Source organism: Quercus lobata, unplaced genomic scaffold (assembly GCF_001633185.2).
Source record: "Quercus lobata isolate SW786 unplaced genomic scaffold, ValleyOak3.0 Primary Assembly Scq3eQI_230, whole genome shotgun sequence".
NCBI lineage: Eukaryota > Viridiplantae > Streptophyta > Magnoliopsida > Fagales > Fagaceae > Quercus > Quercus lobata.
The window spans coordinates 3735-27488 of NW_022154891.1; the positions used below are offsets into that span (position 1 = coordinate 3735).

The following is a 23754-nucleotide window of genomic DNA, read 5'->3' on the forward strand; positions in this document are numbered from 1 at the left end:
AGAATATATTATATCATATAAATAAAATTAATACTTTTTATCATATATTAAGAAGCATGAACCTACAAAATTCTCACCATAATTGTGTCCATTTCAAATTTGTCAATAACAAGCACTCTTATTTGTGTGTCCACAATGTATTGGGAGGAAAACTATATTTTCAAATATAATTTTTAAAAAATTGATTTTGAATATATTCTTAAAATTCTTAACCATCGTTATTTGTCAATTATGAAAACTTAAATTAAACATAAAATATACCTATAAATAAATAAAATATATATACCTATAAATTAATTCATTTTTGTATACCAAGATGTATGCTAATTTTTCATGAATTGCCGTGTCATTATATCTTGTGTGGTGTCCGTGTCCTTCTTAGTATATAATTCTTAATTTGTAATTCGCCCTCCTCTTTTTTCTTTTTCTTTTTTCTTTTTTTTTCTTAATGGTTACTTGTTTAACTTTGAGAATATATTGACCTATACAAACTTAGAGGATTTGGGGATGATTACTTTATAGTATCAAAGGATGGGCAACTCGTGGATGATAAACCATTTCTTCAAGGATATAAAAGCATTTTCACTTCAAGAAACAATGAAGAAACTATGGTAGGTATAAAATTATCGCTCTAAATCTCTTATCTCCCCCACACCCCCCCCCCCCCAAAAAAAACAAAAAAACAAAAAGATAATAATAATAATAATAATAATTGAAGTTATTTGAATTCAACTTCTTTTCCAGGCATATCTAGCAAGATGGGAACTGTGGCACAGTGGCACTATCGTTTCAGGTTCTTTCATCCTTGGAAACAATACATTAAAGTTGGAACTCTAACTCGTCAATGCACCTACAAAATTGAAACTCTTAACAACCACCTTAACTTTGAAATCCAAGTAAATTAGCAATACTCAAATTTTAAATGGATATTTAATTCATGAAAGTCATTATGTATAGAACACTCTTATACAGAGATTAATTTGTATTTACTCAAATAATCAACCCCAAATGTTTCTCTAACACAAGGGAGGAGCAAGGGGGATAGACCATTTAAAGAATCCTACCCCACACCCCAAAAAAAAATGTTTTCCCTTCTTTTGCTAGTGTATTTCAATAGCAGTACTTTAATATTACAAATAAGTTCATATATATTTCAAATAATGTTTTCTCTAAGAAAAAATTAAGAAATATATCCATTTTAGTGTAATTAATGATTTTATTATTCTTTACGTGCTGTGTCATACTTGTTTATGATTGTAATGGTGATTAATTTTTCCGTTCAAGTAGATCACTCTTGTATGCAATGACTTAATATTTTCAATCATTTTATATTACTGAGCCACTTGTGTGTAATATTTAAGTTTCTCAATCCTGTAACTTTGCCTCAAGAGTAAACTTATTGTTGCTTATGGTTATTTTTATTCGCTATCTGTTAAAGTCATCACAATATATTATAAAATTTGTTATATGACGACGACCTACTGTTCATTGTATCATATTAAATTTATGAAATGATAATTATATACTTATTTCTATTAAATTTTGTTTATTTTAAATAAATTGTGAGAAAATTTACAAAATATTTCGAATAAGATTACAATTTAATTAAAGTCTAAGTGGTCCCCAGTGAAAATGAAAATTCTTCAATAAATTAAATAATTTTTTAATTATTAAAATGCTTTATTAATTAGTATATATTTAGTTCCCCCTAAAGTGAGATCTTGAGTCTTGACACCACGTACTACTAACACAAATAATCTTAATGACATATAATTCTTAATTATGTGGTAGAGTCACTTCACTGACCTATGTTTTGCCATCCTTACAGAAACTCAACGAGTTTGGACGCAAAATTCAAGAGCCATGCACAAAAATTTGCTCAGAATCTGGAAAAGCTCTTAGGGAATTAGCAGTCAAAAAAATGAACAACCAAGTCCAACATCAGTTACAGCCAACACTGAAAACTCAAAAACCGCTATTGAAAACCTAAAATTCATACTTAATTAATACGTACCATTTGGAAGATGCTATTCTCCAAGAGATCATACCATTTGCAGAAGTTTCTTTAACTCTAATTGATGTTGTACCGTGCATCGTGAAGATTGCCGATGCAGTTCATGAATTAGCCTCCCTTGCACATTTCAAGACTCCAGCCACTCGAGTGTCACCATAACAATTAACCATATACGTACGTATATGTTCTCCATCAAGGAACAATACTGCTACCATTTCTGATGGTTTGATAGGTTAAGAATGTATTGATCTCTTATGGTAAATTAATCAATTAATTAGCTAAGTGAATTAATTAAGCCAATTAACATGCAATACGCATGATAGCATAAAAAAATTACCAACTAAATTAAATACAGGGGAAAATAAATTTGACATGGTAATTTGTTTACGAATGGGGAAAACCTCCAAGGGAAAAACCCCACCGGGTGAATTTAAGGTCACCACTCCCGAGAATCTACTATTATCAAAACAAATGATTACAAGTAAAGGAATCTCAGTACCTTATGCCAACCTACAGTTGAACTCTTACCCTAATACACAATTGGATTTATAATGTAGTGACAATCTCTTCTTTCAATGCACGGCTCCAAGTATATGACTAACCAATCAATGCACGGATCTAAATATATGACTAACACACCAACTTGAGAAAGGTATTAGCTGCAAAGTTCTTCAATTCATCAAGATGATGAAGATCAAGAAGCTCATTGGTTACAAAACTTTACGGTGTACAAACGCAGCAGCTTCTTCAAGAGAAAGATGAACTGGGGCATATGTCTCTAGTCACAATATGTTTGCATAAAACATTTACATCAAGTAAGACAGGCTTTAAATAATCCTTATATATGTTTAGGGTTGTGAGAAAAGAAAACTTAAACACATAGCTTGAATATGCGTGAAAAACAGTTCTGAAAAAATGATTTTCGTAATTCTCGATAAATATAACTGTCGAGCTTCACCTTTTAAATCTCGATAGGTACATCTATCGAGTTATTTGTCGAGCTTTAAAGAAAAGCATTTTTTCACTTGATTCTTGGACAGATTTGCATAACTTCAATACTTGGACTTGAACTCTTATTCTTTGAAGTATTAAACACATCTTATATCTACCCAATTACAAGTAAAGTGCGTTTTGTCAAAAGATTAGCTTATTCTAAATGACATATGTTCTTTACATGATTTACATATGTCCCAACATGGTTCATCAAATCTATTGGAGTTAATTAGTGGATTTTTCTATTAAGTTCAACTAGATCGGCTACGTACATGAATAATATTGGTGTTTGGTAGTACAAGAAGGCTCAATCTAATCTTTCAACTGCAAAATGCTCATTTTGAGAGTTGAGGGGTGCGTACTGTGTTGTTGTTAATACTTAATATAATAATAATACTAAAAGCTGAACAAGATAAAAATATATGGATAGAGATTGTGATGTAGAACAGATAGCATAGGCTTCTTTTGGAGTAGCAAGGCTGTCGAAAATGGTGACGGTGCGAGAAATTTATCTTTGAGAGGTTATATTATTTATTTTTTTCTTTTATGAAATTTAAAATAGTAATGTTCAATATAATTTAATAAATATATACAAATCAAGTAAATGTTAATATAGTAGTATTAAATATAATAAAAACTACTAAATACATGTTAATATTGTAATATATTTTAATCAAGTACATTTATAATGTACTATGGTATATAATATATTGATTATTATAATAACAAATAATATATTATAAGGAAAAACAAATGAAAAAAATAAAGTAAACTATTCGTGAAATAGTGGGAATTGGGAAAGTGGTCAGCCGATTAGGGGCACAGTGCTGCACAGGGACGATGGCCACCACGGAAGCTTCAAGGCTCAAGCTTGCAATGTAAAAAGTAAAACTTGATAAAGCTTCTGTGTGAGTGTGACAATTGTAAAACTTTATCAAGTTTTACTTTTTACATTGCAAATCACAAAATTGCATAACTGAAAGGAAAAGCCGCCCAAAGGAAAGAACTGAAAAGAAAAGAAAAAGGCAAACGAAGAGAGAGAGGGAGAGAGAGAGAGAGTCACCTGTGGTGGCTTGGTCTGGCGAATCAACATTCAACAAAGTCTTTGACCTTTCAATTTTTCTACTACTGTGGTACAAGTAAACCCTAGATATGTTGCCATGAAAATTACAATTTTTTTCCTTTTTATTTGTTGAGCTAATTGTTAAAATACCTTTGTGTTCATTTTAAAGATGGTGAATGTCAAATTATTGTAATTATTTGTATTCTATTTAAATGAAATTTATATTTATTTTTAGACTCTTTTTTCATATTTTTAGACTTTCTTAAATATATATGTGTGTGTGTGTGTATGTATGCATGTATATTATCAAGTATGGGGGCCAAAATGATAAGGTTCTTTAAAAAATTTCAAATTAGTTAGGATAATTCATATATATATATATATATATATTTCCTTAATTTTTTTCAAATAATTTGGGGGGCAAGGCCCGCCTCGGTCCTCAAGTGGCTCTGTCACTGGCCGAAAATCATGACACAAGATCAAGAATGGAATTAGTAGAAGCCATTAGAGTGAATGTTGGAATTATATGAAATTTGGTAGGTTAAAGGGACACAACATTCTGATCAAAACTCAAGCCTTGAGGGTCGCCCTAATTTAGACGAATTCATTCATTAAAGCCTCAAAACCAATGCTTTTACTATTTATAGTAATATTTGTTTTCCTTAACAAATTTTAGTTTAAAAGTCAAACTAAAGTCAAGTCTATTTTGGAACGTCTCTTAGAGATAATATTTCGATTTTCACAACTATCTCAATTTTGCTATTTTTGGCAAAAATTACTATTTTGCCACCTAATTACGTGACTAGCACAGATTAGGGTTTCTAGGCATTTTCTAGCTGTCCTAGGTTTTCCTTTTACTATTTAAATTTATTGTAGCCTACAGGGTAGTTCAGTTTTCAGATTAATAAAAATTCAGAAGTTATTTATAGTTTTTCCTGGTGGATTCAAGGCCTACCATCTTGTGGATTCAAGGAATATCTTGTGGATTCAAAGAATCTCTCGTGGATTTGAGGTTTATTGCCAGAAACTAACATTTAGTTTCTGTTTCATCGAAGAGAATATTATGTGTGCTTTCTTTAAGCTTCTGCGACATCAAGTTAATAATACTCAATCTAATTCTTCAACGGTAGATTTTATAGTGTCAATAAATGTGGGTTTTTCCTCGAGGTTTGGCCATGTGGGAAATGTCAAGGACTTGCCTATTTTTAGTAATTCACTTCATACTCTAAGATTTGTGTCCTTCATAAGTTACACCTTTATGATAGGATATCATTGATATCCTTTCCCTCATTGTAAATTGTGACATTATGTATTATTCCACCCGTCTCAATTTGTTAGTCCTCTATTCTATTTTGGGATGTCCCAAAATGAAGCCATCTTTCAAAAATTAATAAATAAAAAGCGAAAATGCACTTTTGGTCCCTACATTTTGGGCCGATTCACAATTTGGTCCCTAAATTGATTTCACTCCTAGGTTAGTCCCTAATTTCAGAAAATCATTTTTATTTTGGTCCTTGCCATCAACCCAATAACAGAAAAATCTGAGGTAGCAGACGAAATGCACTGTGTGCACAGTAAATGCTGACGTGGCTAATAAAATAATAATAAAATATTTTATTTGGCATTTTCTAAATGCCATGTCAGGTTTTTAATTTTTTTAAAAGCCACATCATAATTTTTTTTTAAAAAAATTAAATTTAAAGAAAACCCTTAAATCTATTTAATTTAAAATTTTGATTAAAATTTTCTTTTCTTAATATTCATGTTCTTCAACTTGTTCTTCGTGTTTTTCACAGACCAAACCCAGCAACCCAGAACTCAAACCCATATCAGAAGAAAACAAACGAAAACAAGAAGAAAAAATTAAATTAAATACTAACAGGAAATTTTCTTCATGTTCTTCCCAAATCCAAGAAGCAACCAAACCAATCTCTAGCAAACCCCAAATCCAAATCCAGCAACCAAACCCAATCTCCATCAAATCCAGAAAAACAAAAAATAAATCCAAGAAACAAACCCATAAACATAGTAAATAACCCAATCTCTAGTAGACCCACAAACCCAAAAATTTTCTTGGGAAACAAACACAAAAAACCCATAAAATCAAACAACTCCACATTCTCTCGTAAAAACAAAAACAAAAAAACCCAGAACAAGAAGGACAAAGTTTTGCAATATGAGAAAGGAGAGGAAAATTGGACCACAGGCGAAGTCGTAGGCAGAGGAGATAAGGCTTGGGGTGGCTCATCCATGGCAGATCAGGAATAGGTGTGCCGCCATGGCCGAATCTCCATAGCTTTCTTGTTCTTCTTCCCTAAGACCCATGGCTAAAAACCCATCTTCCCCACCAACCCATGGTTGAAGAGTGAAGACCCATGGCTACAACCCACCGATCTAAGCCCAGATTAAACCCACAACCACCGATCTTCACCTCAACAACTTGAAGAGGCTACTTCTTTCTCAAGTTAAAAACCACCTTGGTTCGATTTCTTCAAAATTAGGCATTCTCTATTTTCAACAGTGCGAAGATGAGAGAAGCGGAAGAGCCAACACGATGCCGTAATGTGGTGGCCAAGTACCGCAAGAAACTCCTCCAGCACAAGGAACTCGAATCCCGACTCCGATCTAGTCCGTCTCTCTCTCTCCCCCTCTCCCTCTCCAAACCCTAATTCCTTTCAATCTAAAAAAGCTTTGTTTTCTTCTTATTCGGACTATAGCTACTGTGGGGCCAGAGAATCCATGGCCCAGGCCCACTCTACATTAGGGCCCAAGGCTTAAGTCGAGGAGAGCTATTGCCGAGGACGCATAATGAAATCCCGAAAGGAGGATAAAGCTATTGTCGAGGACGACCTCATGCTCAGCACCTCACAAAATGTCTGAAGAGAGGGGGAAACTCAGTATAGGGGCAGGACAAAAGAGAAAGCTGCCAAAATCGTAATACAGAACCCTTTATCTGACAAGCCCATACTCTAAACCATGCCATTTAACTTTTCCAGCGACCCCCAACCACTCTAGGTATGGGTTGACAGGACAGGTCTGGACCCCAAAAAAGTAAAGCTTACACGTGGACCCTAAAAGGGGAAAGGAACACTAGTATAAAAGGGAAAGAAAGCGAAGGGGAAGGGGATCCCCAGGGGATGAGCAAAAAATCCTACAAAGGGGAGAAAAGGGGAAGGGTACAGTGCTCCTCGAACGCTGTCCGAGGACCAAAACCCTCCAACCCGCACTAATGGCACTAATGGAAGGCTTAGCTAGTCAAGCCAAGTCCGCTCATGTAAGAGCTTCCATAAAAACTACGACTAAACCGCTCACTTGCGCCCAAGGCCCTGCCTTTCAAACCCATTCTCTACAAATCATATTGTTAGGGCCCTTTGCATGCGAGCCCAACGTCATTCTTGGGTCGCTAAAAATTGTGTCCCTACAGCTACGGTTTCAGTTTTTCTATTATTTTCATTTTTTATTTTTTTGAATTAAACTAAAATTGAAAAATAAATTTTTTTTATTTTTTTATTTAGAAAATGCTGACATGGCATTTAGAAAATGCCAAATAAAATATTTTATTATTATTTTATTAGCCACGTCAGCATTTACTGTGCACACAGTGCATTCCGTCTGCCACCTCAGATTTTTCTGTTACTGGGTTGACGGCAATGACCAAAATAAAAACGATTTTCTGAAATTAAGGATTGACCTAGGAGTGAAATCAATTTAGGGACCAAATTGTGAATCGACCCAAAATGTAGGGACCAAAAGTGCATTTTCGCCTAAATAAAATTTCTATCTTACATTTTACTTTTTTTAAAAAGTCAATGTCATTCTTTTTCAATAATTACTATTCTCTTAAAAAGTTTGATTTTTAAAACAAGACAAACAAATTGAGACAGATGAGTATTAAAAAAAATGCGACATTATATTATTATATTTCCAAATAAGATTTTTATCCAAGATATAACTTTAAATAATGGTTGCTAATTACTAATTAGTCCCTATGATGAACTCATCCTTAAAGAAGATATATCATGACCTTGGCATTAAAGTCTTTGCCCATTTTCTAGTGCTTTTTGAGAAGCAAAAACACTAATGGCAAGTTTTAGTCATCTGAAAAGGTATTCACCTTTCAGATATTTTCTTAAATACTTTTTTTAAAATCAATTAATTTGGTTACGGCGGAAACAATAAGCAGTCTCATGGAACGGAGTATTCTTATTTTTTGATACATTTCTTAGTAGTATTAAGATAAATGGTATATTTAACCACACACACAAAAAAAAAAAAAAAAAAAAATGCTATAAATTAATGATATAAAATATAAACTAATAAAGTCATCTAATTTGTCGTTTAAAAAAATTCAGTTCTGGTTTTATTTTAAATAAACAAACATGTTAGGGTACTTTTAAAGTTTAAAATTCTGTACTTCTATTAACTAAGTATCTTCTCAAAAAAAAACTAAAAAGGAACAAAAAGCGCTGTTATACTATTTGAGAATTCCAAAACTATATATTAATCAATTATTTAATTTTTATCACCAAAACTTTTACAATAAAATTATGAAAAGGAGAGAAAGATATGAGCTTGGAGGCATCGTCGCATTATCTCCATCAATGGAAAAGGATTAGCGGTCTTCGAGGCTCAAGTCTTGGCTTGGGGCATGCCTGATTTGACTTATTTGGTTTTTTTAATTTTTTTTTAAAGAGTTTCAACTTATGACGTCTGCTTCTAATAATAGTTTTTATTATTAGAATAAGACACCAATAAGTTTTTGATATATGCGGAGATTGAATCTCAGATCTCTTATACAACCATTAAAAATTTTATCAGTTGAGTTAACTAAAATCCATATTTAATTCTTACTTCCAAGAGAAAGAAGAGAAAGGGGGAGAGAACTCTACATATATATATATATATATATATATTTACACGCGTGTGCGAAGACATAAAGAAAAATACGGGAGGAAAGGAATATTGGGCAAGTCCGATTAATAGTGTGATGCTTTTACTTGTGACTTTGTTAATGTAGGGACACAATTTTTAGAGACCCAAGAATGACATTGGGCTCGCATACAAAGGGCCCTAACAATATGATTTGTAGCGAATGGGTTTGAAAGGCAGGGCCTTGAGCGCAAGTGAGCGGTTTAGTCGTAGTTTTTATGGAAGCTCTTACATGAGCGGACTTTGCTTGACTAGCTAAGCCTTTCATTAGTGCGGGTTGGAGGGTTTTGGTCCTCGGACTGTCCGAGGAGTATTGTACCCTTCCACTTTTCTCCCCTTTGCAGAATTTTTTGCTCATCCCCCGGGGATCCCCTTCCCCTTCGCTTTCTTTCCCTTTTATACTAGTGTTCCTTTTCCCCTTTAGGGTCCACGTGTAAGCTTTACTTTTTGGGGTCCAGACCTGTCCTGTCAACCCATACCTAGAGTGGTTGGGGGTCGTTGGAAAAGTTAAATGGCATGGTTTAGAGTATGGGCTTGTCAGATACAAGGTTCTGTATTACGATTTTGGCAGCTTTCTCTCTTGTCCTGCCCCTATACTGAGTTTTCCCCTCTCTTCAGGCATTTTGTGAGGTGCTGAACATGAGGTCGTCCTCGGCAATAGCTTTATCCTTCTTTTGGGATTTCATTATGCGTTCTCGACAATAGCTCTCCTCGGCTTAGGCCTTGGGCCCTAATGTAGAGTGGGCCTGGGCCATGGATTCTCTGGCCCCACAGTTAACATTATGCCTGAAACAAAAATCGAAAAGTCCGCAATTTTGCTGACCACTAAATTGAGAGAGAAATAAAATATGCTTAATTACTTATTATACCAATTATTTTAATTCCTCATAAGCAAAAATAAAATTATCTTTCCTCATTTTCTAGTGCCTTTTGAGAAAAAAAAATACATAAATGGCAAGTTTGAAAAATTAAATACGAGAGGCAAAAATAATAGGAGTAACTTCTTTGTCATTTAGACTCTGTTTTGTTAAAGTGATTATTGGAGGTATGAAAAATAGATGAGAGAAAAGTAGGGAGAAAATGGAGTTTGTGATTATTTAGTTGAGGGTGGAAAATGGAGAAAATTTTGGTGGAGTTTAGGAGTTTTCTTCTCGAGCCATCAAAACATAATCTCCCCAAATTCGGGAGAAAATGAGAAAGAAAAGTGTGCAAAAATATTAGGACAAAAAAAACTCATGTCAAGCTTCTTCTTCTCTAGTTTTTAAACTTTTTTTTGCTATTTGTTACATGCTAACTATGTTACTTAATTTATAATTCAATGGAAATTTTTATTAGATACAAATACTAAAAAAAAAAAAAAAAAAGAGAGAGAGAGTAAGGTTTTATTAGTATAGAAAATCTTTTCATGATATCTGATCAATAGAAATATATATATATATATATATATATATAAATTATTGTTATAGTTTGATTGTGTCCGCAAAAGAGGGATGGGATTTAATGGAGTGATTCCTTCTTTCTTTAAATTTTGAAAGAATCGACAAATACTATCAAGGAACAGATGTTCTGCATCAATCAATGAAGTTAGTTTTTTCAAAAACATCATCAGAAAGAAATGAAATGGGGTTTTTTCAAACATTGTAAAAGGGCGATTTATTTTTTTCATTTATACAAATAAAAGATTCTGGCTACCTTTGTGTCATTTTTGGGTTTTCCTTTTTATTTTATTTTATTTTGTACATAAATGCTACCTTTCCGTTTATTTGTTTTTTTAAAATAAAAAAGAAAACAGGGCATAATTTTTGTTTTAATAAACTTGGTGTGATTTTTTTTTTTAATTGAGATATTTTTTTTAATAAGGGCGTATTAGTTAATTTATATAAATTATATTTTTAATTCTTTTCACTTTTCTTTTCATGAAACAATAATTTTCGATTTGATTAGCATTGTCACATTATTGCCGACGGAAAAGGAAAATTTGGGCCTGGTGGCGTTGTGGCATATGCCATTCTGAGAGATCAGCCCGACTCTCTTGCCAAAACCGTCCAAAGGCTATCAGATTGGATCAAGCCGATCGAGTGGGTCTGGTTAATTGGGTCCCTACATAGCCATACTTGTGAGTTGTGACTTGTTGACATGATGGACAAACCGACAAAGGTCACAAAACACAAATCAAAAGTTTACAACTTGAGGACTTTGTATAGACTGAGAAAAAGTAGATTACTAGAGACTCATACCAATTATTTTATTAGATGTCAGTTTTTCTCAAAAGCAAAATTCAAATTGTCTTTTCTCCTTTATTAACACCTTTTGAGAAGCAAAAGTATTAATAGTAAGTTTGACAAATTAGTTATTACTAAGAAAAAAAAAAAGAAAAAAAAAAGGAGGAATAGCTTCTTTGCCTTTTACTCTAATAGAAGCTATGTACTACTATATAGGACACATCAAATTGATACGTAAGAATAATTAGAAAGCTTGGAATAGGTCCCTGAGATTGTAGGGCCATACACTATTGGGCTTTCTTGCCCCATTCCACATTTGATCTGCTAATTGTTTGTACACCCTTTGTGTGAGATGGTATGAGTCCCAAAACACATATTCATTTGGATTCTTACAGAGTTGGAATTCCTTTCCCAGTCTTTTTCCTCCACAGCTAAACACTCCTCTGAATTGCCCAGACCCACAGCATGCTCCTTTACCTTCCTTGAAACCTTCATTAAAAAAAATAAAAAATCTCTGTTCAATAATTTACAAGTTTATTTAAAAGAAAACACTAAATTCCCTTCTTTGTCGTTTTTTTTTTTTTTTAGCAACATGATGATTTGTATGAGCAATGTCTAAATTTGAGACTATTTTGGCCACTTTCTTATTGGGTATTTTTTTTCTCTAAGGAAGATGGTATCTAAGTTCTTTAAGGACCAGATTGTTTTGGACTCCTCTTGCTCAAATTAGAATTGGATGTCTGTCACACAATTACATAAAGGGCTGGCCAGTTTCACTTGGGCCCATTAAAAGCTATTTGTGCTAAAAAGAAAGTTCCATCATTTGTTTCTGACATACCATGGGCCTCACTATTTTCCACACTATATTAAAGAGTAATGATAGTAGGCCCACTTAATCCCAACATAAATCAAATTTCGAACTGGAGCACACTTACTCCTTTTTTTTTTATTAAGTACAGCCCATCTATTCACCACCTCACATGTCAAAGGAAAGAGATTATGTGCCTGTAATAAGATAAGACATACCATATTTTGAAGGATGATTCATTCTTTGTCTGAGATTGATGTTGAAGTTGTACAATGAATACTTGAACCCCTTTAGCTGCTTCTCTAATTTCCGGAGGAGCTTTGACAAAGCTTTATTGTGCAATTTCACAAGTGATGAAGCTTCTTCTAAGCAGCTACCATTGTTTTCTGCTTTGACAATTCTGATGCCTGGAGCACAGCCGAAGGGTGGCAAATTGATGAACCCAAATTTCCTACCACCTCTTTTATATATATCCTGCAATAACCCAAAATAGTTCTCTTACAGCATGAAATGATTGACCTCGCAATTTTTTTTTCTCAAATAAATCTTGAGAAACAATTTTTCGTAACCTTTTCACTACTAGTAATATATGATCTATTGTCATTGGTATATAATAAAAGTAATGTCAATGATGAATATAGAGAATAATGTTACTCTAATCACAATAAATTATATTAACAAATTATAAAATAAAAATTATTCTATCTCCAGCATTTTTTTTCCAGTGAAGAAAAAGAATAAGAGAAATAGAGTAGCTACAACTTACTTTGACGATGGTTGTCAAGTTGCCAATCACAATCCCCACGTATTCTGATTTGGAATAGGAGTTCAATACAGTGGAATTGGTTACAAAAATACTCATGTAATCATTGGTTCCAATGCTAAACAAGTACACAGCTTTTGATAATGTTATTTCGGCTTCAACTTTGCCTAACTTGCTTCTCAACCAAGTCTGTACCTTCTTATAGTACTTTAGCTGTGTTTTAAGATCAATCACCTAAAACCAAAGAAACGAAAAAAAAAAAAAAAAAAAAAAAAAAAAAACAAAGGGAAAAAAAAGCACATAATTACTGAGATGCTTTTAACACATGAATTCTCTGATTGTCATGTCTATGTTAATTTGTGGACTCAGTTTGTTTTTCTTGACTTTAGTACTTTATATTGTATTATTATGGGTCCACAGGTGTATTTTAAAATTTTTTGACATAGGTGTTGTCAAACTGTAATTATATATCACCTTTTGGTCCTCACTTGACGTTTGACAACTCAAGTTCTGCACTTACAACTTGTGGCCCAAACATACTTGGTGCTAAAAAAAAGTAAAAATGGTAATTGGTAAAAACAAAAGCTTACGTTGCCACATATTCAATTTCAAGTCAACATCTATGCCACCATGAAAGGCTTGGCTTCAAGTGCTTGACTACACATGTATCAAAAGCTAGCTTGCCGTGCGTGTGAAACACATTACCATTTTAAATCAACAAGACTAAATGTTATGTAAATCATCATCATATTTTGCAAATGCTATTGACAAAGAAAGCATATATAGCATGTTTCTTAATTTCTCTGTGATGTGAAATGCACGTACCGCCCCTTGAAAGGTTTCAATTAGAGCACCAGCACCAGCAGACGCAAAATTCACTCCATGATAGTATTGATTATTACCAGGTTGTAAAAATGGTGGAATCAATGGCAACTTTGCATATTCAGCTACAATGAAATTAAAATATTTATATGTCACTCACATATATACAAGACAAGGAATTAAGCTGACAGAATCTTTGTTTGTTAACCAAAACAGATTCGAACATAAAAGATAAAGACATATATATATAGCTAAACAAAGATTTGCAAATCTTACTTACCAATAAAATCTGAAATCAAACGCCCATCAGAGAACCTTCCAGTTGGGAACTCGAAATAAGTTTCCCCATAAGGCCAGAAATTTGCTTGGTCAAGGGTTGTGGTGTTGATGTAATTGTTGTTGCCAGCATCAAAGAAAGAGTCACCGAAAATGAACAAAGCAACATGATTTCTTGAATGCTCGGATCTAGTGTCAGTAGAAGTACTACTGCTTGAAACGAGGACTAAATGAAGAAAGAAGATAAGGAAGAGAGAGCTTGGCTTTGCCATGACTGATTTCCTTACCATAGTTACATTTATACTACAATTTGACACTGTAATATATATATATATATATATATATATATATATATACACACACATATAACCAACACTTGTATTAGCTTTGTTTGTACATGCTTCGAACAACTAAAAAGTATTCTTACCTGATGATTCTCAAAAAAGAAAAAAGGAAAAAAGTATTCCTACCTATGGGCTATAGAGAACAGAGATTGTGGTTTTTAGGGCAATGTCAAGTTTAGTCTTTAGACCAGTCGGCGCCATTCAATAAATAGATGCGTGGAACAAGCTGAATGAAAACGTGCATTCCTTAAAGAATTGGACGGTAAGTCTAATCCATTTTAAAAAAAATGGAAAAAGGCCAAGTTGCACATTTCTTTTAGTTTGAAATAGGACAATAAAAATTTCGGCTTGAAATTCATGAAACAACATGAATTAAAAATATATACATGAGAAAGGAACTTTTTTGTTTTTTTAGTTCAAACAGTACTTGAAGTGGCCAATTTGGGATCAGCAAACCAAATTAAATAAAATATAGGAGGAAAGAGAAAAAGAAGAAAGATGAGGAAATATCATCTAACACTCGTTGACCTCCACTATTTTACTTTGATATCTAAAATTGATACGTATCATATTCTAACACATAAAATTGAAAATATATATATTATATATAGAGAGAGGGAAATGTTAACCAACACATTTCCAAAATTGGGTTTGACTTATTAAAGGTGATAAAAAAGTTATTAAAAAAATGTTCCAAAAAGATAAATAATTGTTGAACAATTACCAAAAAGCTGAAAAAGTAGAATAAAAACAACACAAAGCTGCAAAAGATTGTTGTTAACGGGCACCATACGGTGCCCGTTAACAAAACCCATATATATATATATATATATATATATATAAGAAATAGTATTAAAACCCTTTAAAAAATCGCATATAAAATTTAAGTTGGTGTAACTAACTATTTATGTTTAGGACATCAATCAAAATCCACTTTCTATGATATTGGCTATGTTGGTGAAAATGTGAATAATACACTCGAACAAAGATTTTGTAAATTATTTCGAAAACAATTTGAACTAAGGCGAAAAAATCTCTTTTTAAAGAGATTCAAGTTCTTTGTGGCTGGCTCCTATCGCCATCCGATGCACGTACTTTAGACCCATTTTCTCGTACTTTGGATCTGTTTGGATACCGCTTATTCCTGAAAATTGAAAACACTATAACAAAATAATTTTTAAATGTGTGAATAGTGTCGTGAAACTCATTTTTAATGAAAATTTTGCTGAAAAAAAATATGTTTATGAGTCCCGTGAACAGTGCAGGAGACCCACTGACACACTACTGTAGCCATGTGCAAACGCTAGATGCAAAACATATATGGGAAAATGCAATATCCAAACATTCACTTTATACTTAAGTGCAATAACTTATAACACTTCACTTTATCAATGTGGGATTCTTGTTTGTTTATACAAAAACACTAACTCCTCACTTTACAGTTATTAACCATATGAAACTCCCATATTTTCTCATTTAATTTTTCAAATTAATTTATTTCAAATTACGTTTTAATAAAATGTATCAACATTCTCCCACTCATTCTAATATTAAAATTTAGTAAATAGAAAAGTTAACTCCATAGATAGAGTGGTTTCAGACTTGAACTATTACTTTAAGGGAAATTAAGTGTCATTGATTACACTTAATAACCCAAGTGTTAACATGAGCTTTATTAGCTAGCTCATTGCAACTTTATACCAATCCTAGTTTATATTAAGTCCGAATCTCATAGGAAACGGCTCCACTTTCACACTCAAATAAGCAAAATCCATCAAGAGGGCTCCTGTAATTCTAACACTCCACTCATAAGAGCTATTATTAAGAGTTCTTTTAGGTGAACTCAACCTCCTAAACATTATGCAAAAAATGCACTTATACCATAGGGAAGGGCAAACAACAAAAATAAATAGCATTCTAGACTCTATATGATTCATTTGAATCATCTAGCCCCATCTCCTTTTATGTATTTTAGACTCTTTCTCTTGCCAAGCCCTAGGTAAATAGATTTGCAAGATTGTCACAAAATTTAACATAATCCCCATTAAAGATGCCACCACTCAAATAAGATCTCACGGTACTAAGTTTTCTTTTTATGGGTCTAAATTATCCCTTATAATAATAATGATTTCTTACTTCTTCACTTACTGAAGCAAAAGCAATAAGCTTAGTTTCCATAGTTGAATTAGCAATAATGGGCTTCTTCTTCTTTTTTTCTCTAAAGTAAAAGACCACTACCTAGAGTGAAAATATAGCCAATAGTAATGAGAAAATCACCTAACATAGTGTTCCAATTGGCATCGCTAAAACCTTCAACCACAACATGGTACTTTATGTAAAACAAAACATGACTTTGATACAAGATAAATATTTCATTACATGTTCAATGGCATGTGAATGATCTCTACTTGTCTTGCTAGTGAATTTACCAAGTACTCCAATTGCACATGCAATATGAGGTCTAGTGCAATTAGTAGCATAGCACAAACAACCAATTATGCTAGCATATTCCTGTTGACTAACTACCCCATTGTCATTGCTTGTAGAAAATAAATGAACACTAGAATCAAAAGGCGTAGCAACATGTTTGCAATCAAGAATATTATATTTTCTCACATGACTAATCAAGAAAAATCTCATCACATGTTTTTCTAATTTCATGGCCCCAAAAAAAATAGTTAACCTCACCAAAATCTTTTACAGAAAAATGGCTTCTAAACATATTTTTTTGTCTCATTTATAATGTGAAAAATTAGAACCAAAGATTAATAAATCATCCACAAAGAGGCTAACATTAACATTTGAGTTTTCCCAAGAGTTAGAGTGGATGAACTTGTGACATTCATTTGACTCATAGACATTTTCAATCATGTAGGAATCAAATTTTCCATGCCAATATAGGGGCTTTTTTAAGCCATATAGGATCCAATTAAAGCCTTCAGGTTAATCCATATAATTTTCCTCTTCTAGGTCCCCATTTAGAAAATTTAGTAACTGGAAAAAAAATTGGTCAAAGAAATCAAGATCAAGTCTAGTTTTAAACTTATCTACTATACTATTAGACTTAAGTTTCTTTCCACGAACCTATTTACAACCTATGGTTTTACAAGCTAATAGGAAGTTCACTAATTCCCAAGTTTTGTTAGAAATTAAAGAATTCATCTCATCATTTACAACCTCTTCCCAAAATACAGTATTAGATGATTCTAAGCTTCTTTTAAATTTGAATGATTTCATCACTATTGGAAACATAATAATTTAGCCTAAAATCATTTTCAACTCTAACTATTTTACTTCTTCTAGGGTTCTAATTCAAAATTTTCTTGTGTTTGTGAAGGAGAAATCAAAGAACTCAGTTGTGATAATAATGTCTCTAATATTTTTCCCCCACTCTTTTTCAATTTAATAATTAATTTTCTTCATGAAAAATTGCATCACTTGAGTAGAAACTTATATTATTTTCAATGTAAAAAAGGAATATATGTTGCATTATTAATTTCATAATCAAGAAAAGTACAAATTGTAACTCATACCTATTTTATTTATTTAGATTCTCTAACACCACAAAAAACTCCAACTTTTTTATCAAATTAATTTATTAAAATTACATTTTTAATATTAAATTATTCCAACAGTTTAAAAACCCTCAAATAATTTCTCACAATCCCTATCAATTGCACACCAAAAACTCAAACTCTCAATCTTAACTCACAAACTTGACATCCCGGAACCACATAATTAAATCAATAAGGTTTTAAAGTTGGAAAACTTTGTGTGATAAATTCAGTGTCAAAAGGGGTTGTATACAATAGGAAAAAATTATGTCAAAGAAGTGAAAGAACTACTCGAAGACATTGAATAATTGAAGGTTTGGTTGAGCGAGTCAATGGAAAGTTCACAAGCTAGGTTGGGTACTGCAGTGGGAGGCAAACTGGTTGTTTTTTGAGGTTGTATAAAGAGTTTAGTTACAATTTACAAAGGTCATGTATGAATTTTTCAAAGGTTTTCCACTTCATTACCAAAGTATATGTTCTAATATTGCTTTTAGATTGTATGATGCATTTGAGTGCTTTAAATAAGGGTTGTGCAAATTGATATTTGTTAACTTCAGTGCTTAACCAGAAATTTAGTCACCGTTAATCAATTAATCCTCTGACTACGTTATAGAGGTCAATATTTCCATTCCCAAAAAAAAAGTTATTGAGGTCTAAATCAGGTTTTTTTTTTTTTTTTTCCAACACCTAATAATGTTGTTACACACACTAGTCTGCATGATCACCTTGGATTAAAGCCTCAACATGGACCTAAGTCACCAAATCTTAAACACAAATACTCATAGGTAAGACTAATTATTCTATAAAAAAAATGGTAAGACTCTAATTACAAGTTTACAACTAATTCTTTATCATATTTCTCACATATATGAACCATCAAACTGTGTTATTTATCTTCTTATCGATTTGGAATTTCTACCCCTACATTTATAAATTGTCATATTTCTTTATTTCTCTATCTTTCGATGTGTTCACTAGTTTTATTTTTTTCCTAGGTGATATTATTAGGAATCGAATCCTTAGTCATTAAGCCACCACATGTGGCTCTCCTAACATTTAGGCTGGTCAAATGGACATAAAGATCTATTTGACGTTAGGAAAAGGTGATTATTCTTGTATTCTTAAAAATAATAATTAAGTGACTTAGGTTTTTATTTATTTATTTATTTATTTATTTATTTATAATTTAATTGTTGGAGATGATGTATACTCTGAACTTTTTATTTGAAACATTCGTTAGTATATTAATTGTGTAATTGGGTGCATGGCACCAAGGTCCAGCCCCCACAATGGTTTAATTGGTAGCAAGAGAACAGGAACGGACCCAAGATTTTAAGCTTGCGGGAGATGAAGTATAAATCAAAAAAAAAAAACTAAATAGGCATATATATAGTATTAAAAAATTATAAATATACAAAATATTTATTTCTAAATACATTAAGACGCAATTATTTACTAACAAAAACAAAAACAAAATAATGTTTTTTTTAATACTAGGTTGGCTAGGATTTTTTTTTTTTTGGGTTGAAGTTAGAGCATTCACAATGGTATTGCTAAAAATTTTAACTTTTAGCATCTCAAAAAGTTATTTTATCTATTTTACCACCTCACTTTACAATATACCAAATATCAAATGTTCCATTTTTTTATCACTTCATTTAAAATAATGGGTTGGGTTCAAGTTACACCACTCAATATTTTTTAATTGGATGCAAATTTTGACAAATCTATCATTAGATTACATTATCTTCATATATTCTCCATGTTCGCAAAATTTCAAGATGATCAAAAATTAATAACCATATCATCAATCAATTTTTTAAATTCAAATTTTTGTAGTTTAAAATAATGCATAAAAGATGAGTTTATAGATCAAATGGTATATAACATCCAATTGACATGAAAATTGGCATGATTGTTAAAAACATATAGAACATATAATTTAATGGTGAGATTTTCAAAATATGAATTCTATAACAAGTTATTGGGTGGTGTAATATTACTTAGAGTTACACTAGGTGTAACTTGAACCCAACCCTAAAATAATATAAACAACTCATTAAAATAATAAACAAAGAGAGAGAATTTGAGTTTTTTAATTAAAAGAAGAGATATAATCTTAATAAAATAATGTATTTTATTTTTAACAACTTGATACAGTCAACTGGTATTTATACCAGTTTACTGTAATTGTAAAAAATTTAGTTTTAATTTCTCCAATAACACATGATTTTTTGGTTACTTGGTGGTAAAATAGTTTTTTTTTTTTTTTTTTTGGCTAAAATACAATCACCATTGTGAATATTTTTATTGTTTTTATTAAATTTTTGGGTTGGATAATTGCTATTTGGGTGAGGCTAGTTAGGTTTATTGAGGAATGGGCCTAACTACAAAAATGAAATATATATATATATATATATAATAATAATAAGTTTTAAAAAAAAAAATTTTGGACCCGAGGGGGTTCAAGCCCCCTTGGGCCCCCACCTAGGTCCATCCCTGCAAGAGAACCACATGATGAATATTAATCCTATTACAAATAAGAGACTACATGTGAAAGCTCATTAAATGAGCGTGTTGGCCAAAAGAGTCCTAACTCAAGTCATGTTAGGAAGTCATATTCTGCTTGGAAAAGAAGATTAAAGCGGCAAAAGCTTTTTTGTATATAAAAAGCATGTGGGTGCCACATATTGAACAACCACACAAGAGAAATAAAGATAGATTGTGCCGCATAAGGATAGTAGAAAAGGTGCAGCACAAGAGAGTGTTGTGCGTGGAGAAGAAAATAAAGAGGAGAGAGCAAAGTGTTGCCGTCTTTGAGAGAAATAATTAGTGTGTGAGAGAGCAAAGAAAAACAAGAGAAATTTTTCTTCAGCTATAAGATTTTTTTGTGAGACATACACAAAAGATATTGTAATTAATTTGATAATTGTAAAATCATTCGGAATTTATCCAATGATTTTTCCCTTCAAGGAGAAAGGATTTTTCACACAAATATTTGTATTTTTGTGTGCGATTGTTATTTTGGATTGCTAATATTGTCGATAATATTATTTAGGACCCAACAAGTGGTATCAAAACTAAGGTTAGAGTAGAAGCGATGGCCAGAGAAGAAGGCAAGACTTCAGGAATTGAAAAGTTTGATGGAACAGACTTTGGGTATTTAAGGATGCAGATAAAAGAGTATCTCTATGGGAAGAAGTTACATCTGCCTCTTTTGAAGAAGAAACCTGAAACTATGAAGGATGAAAACTAAAACCTTCTCGATAGACAGGTATTGGGGGTTATTCGATTAACTCTATCAAGATCAGTTGCACACAATATTGTGAAAGAAAAGACCACAGTGAATCTAATGAAAGCTTTGTCTAGCATGTATGAAAAGTCATTAGCTAACAATAAGGTGCATCTGATGAAGAAGTTGTTCAATCTGAAGAAGGCAGAAGGAAATTTTATAGCTTAGCATCTAAATGAGTTCAATACAATCACAAATCAATTATCCTTGGTGGAAATCGAATTTGATGATGAGGTTCGTACATTGATTCTTTTGGCTTCTTTACCAAACAATTGAGAAGCCATGAGAACAATAGTGAGTAATTCTAAAAGGAAAAGCAAACTCAAATATGATGATATACGAGATTTGATTTTAAGTGAAAATGTTTGCAAGAGAGATGAGAATATAGACGACGCACAAGATCAAGCTTTTGTCACGGATAACAAGAGCAGAGGTAGAAGTAAAGGTGGAAGCAGAGGACCTAATGATCGAAAATTTGATGATAGGTCACAATCAAGAGATAGATCTCAGTTTAAGGAAACTAGAGAATGCTTCTATTGTGGGAAAAAGGGTCACATAAGAAGAGATTGTTAGCATTGGAATAAAGAACAAACTGAAGGCTAAGATAAAAAGAATAATAGTGAGAAAAATACTACAAATACTGTAATTGCTAAGGATGTTGTGATGCTCTTTGTTGAAAAGCAAAAGTGTGAGCATGTTGCTAATAATGATGTTGAATGGCTTGTTGATTTAACAACCTCTCACCATGTTAGCCCTAAAAAAGGGTTGTTTACCACGTACAAAGCAGGAGACTTTGGTACAATAAAAATGGATAATTCCAGTTACTTAGAAATTGTGGGAATTTGTGATATGTGCATCGAAACCAATGTTGGTAGCATCGTGATGTTGAATAATGTGCAACATGTTTCAGAATTAAAGATGAATGTGTTTTCTACATTGGCTATAGATCGAGTAGGCTATTGTAACCACCATGGTAATGAAAGATGAAAACTTACTAAGGAATCAATGGTTGTTGCAAGAGGACATTCTTGTTGTGGTATGTACAAGACTCATGTGAAGACTTGTAAGAAAAAGTTCAATGAGATTAAATATTTTGAGAAAACTCCATAGATGAGAGTTGGGATTAACGGTGTTGGTACTAAGAGAGTAAAATTCTCTTTACTTGATAATGCTTCAAATAAGGAAGTAATGGGTGATGAAGAATATAAAGATACTAAGGCTATATGGGATGATGATAAAGTGAAAGATCCTAGAGGTCTTGAGTAGGGGAAGAAATATCCTGCACTAGAGATGGTTGAACCTCATGAGAAGAGGACTATTGGAGTACATCGAACTATTAGCTTCAAGAACAATGGGGCTTCTAATAAGGGGGAGCCAAGGGATTGTATTAAGAAATTCCAAGATGAGATGAATTCTTTGAGAATTAAAGGTATTGACATTGATGAGGTGCTCTCAGTGCTAGTAAAGATAATGAAGAAGGTCAAGTCTTGTGTTGACTTGACTAGTATGGAATTGAATTGAAGAGCTAGATTAAAAACCTCCTCCCATCGGCAGGCTAGAGGGGGAGATTATTGGGTGCATGGCACCAAAGTCCAGCCCAACAATAGTTTAATTTGTGGCAAGATAGCCACGTGACGAATACTAATCCTATTACAAATAGGAGACTGCATGTGAAAGCTCATTTAATGAGCGTGTTGGCCAGAAGAGTCCTAACTCAAGTCATGTTAGGAATTCATATTCTGCTAAGGAAAGAATACTAAAGTTGCAATAGCTTTTTTGTATATAAAACGCATGTGGGTGCTACATATTGAACAGCCACACCAGAGAAAAGAGATAGATTGTGCTGCATAAGGATAGCAAAAAAGGTGCAGCACAAAAGAGATGAGAGAGCAGCTAAGAGGGAGCCGTTTTGAGAAAGAAGACAACCCAGAAAGAGAGCTGTGCGTGGAGAAGAAAATAAAAAGGAGAGATCAAAGTATTGCTGCCTTTGAGAGAGATAATTAGTGTGTGTAAAAACAAAGAAAAACAAGAGAAATTTTTCTTTAGCCGTAAGATTTTTCTTGTGAAACATACACAAGAGATATTGTAATTGATTTGATAATAGTGAAATTATTCGAAGTTTGTCTTGTGATTTTTTCCTTCAACAAAAAAGAGTTATTCACGTAAATATATATGTTTTTGTGTGTGATTGTTATTTTAAATTGCTAATATTATTGATAATATTATTTGGAACCCAACAAATTGAACTATAAGGAACTTAGTTTAAGTAACTTAGGCTGCATTTGGTTCAATGTAAATTGAATTTCAAGTGTAAAATGAATGTAGGGGAAAATGAATTCCCGTAAAGAAAATAAAATCTGGGTGTTTGGTTGTGCAATAGAAAATAGTCCTAAAAATGATTTTTGGTGTTTGGTAACATTTTAAAAATGCTATTTTCCTACAAATTTTTCACATTTTCTTAGCCATTTTCTTAGCATCTAAACAAATTTTATTACAGAAAATTTCAATATATACACTTAAAGAAACAAAAATCTACTCAAAACAATTCATTAAACTAAAAAATTTGGTCAAACTAAAAGAGGGAGGAAGAGAGAGTGATCGAAAACTGAGGGAAAGAGAGAGAGAGTGATCATGGGCGACGAGATCGAGACGATGAGATCAGTCATGGGTAACG

At 32.4% G+C, this 23754-nt stretch overlaps 1 protein-coding gene across 1 annotated transcript; it reads right to left on the reverse strand.

Annotated features, from left to right (window-relative positions):
* Positions 1-11462: 11462 nt before the first annotated feature.
* Positions 11463-14193, reverse strand: LOC115973563 (GDSL esterase/lipase 5-like). Its single transcript, XM_031093826.1, has 5 exons — positions 13895-14193; positions 13618-13739; positions 12796-13026; positions 12248-12503; positions 11463-11710 (listed from the first exon to the last, which is right to left on the reverse strand). Exons 1-5 carry the CDS (start codon positions 14178-14180, stop codon positions 11466-11468), a joined length of 1140 nt encoding a protein of 379 aa, XP_030949686.1. The 5' UTR covers positions 14181-14193; the 3' UTR covers positions 11463-11465.
* Between the last annotated feature and the right edge of the window lie 9561 nt (positions 14194-23754).

Bases quoted from the DNA above. Each gene is read 5' to 3' on its own strand.
- LOC115973563 (XM_031093826.1), bottom strand. From the start codon at position 14,180: ATGGTAAGGAAATCAGTCATGGCAAAGCCAAGCTCTCTCTTCCTTATC. The intron at 13,740-13,894 runs GTAAGTAAGATT...ATTTCATTGTAG, and splicing joins TTTGATTTCAGATTTTATTG to CTGAATATGCAAAGTTGCCA. The intron at 12,504-12,795 runs GTAAGTTGTAGC...GGGTTATTGCAG, and splicing joins ACTTGACAACCATCGTCAAA to GATATATATAAAAGAGGTGG.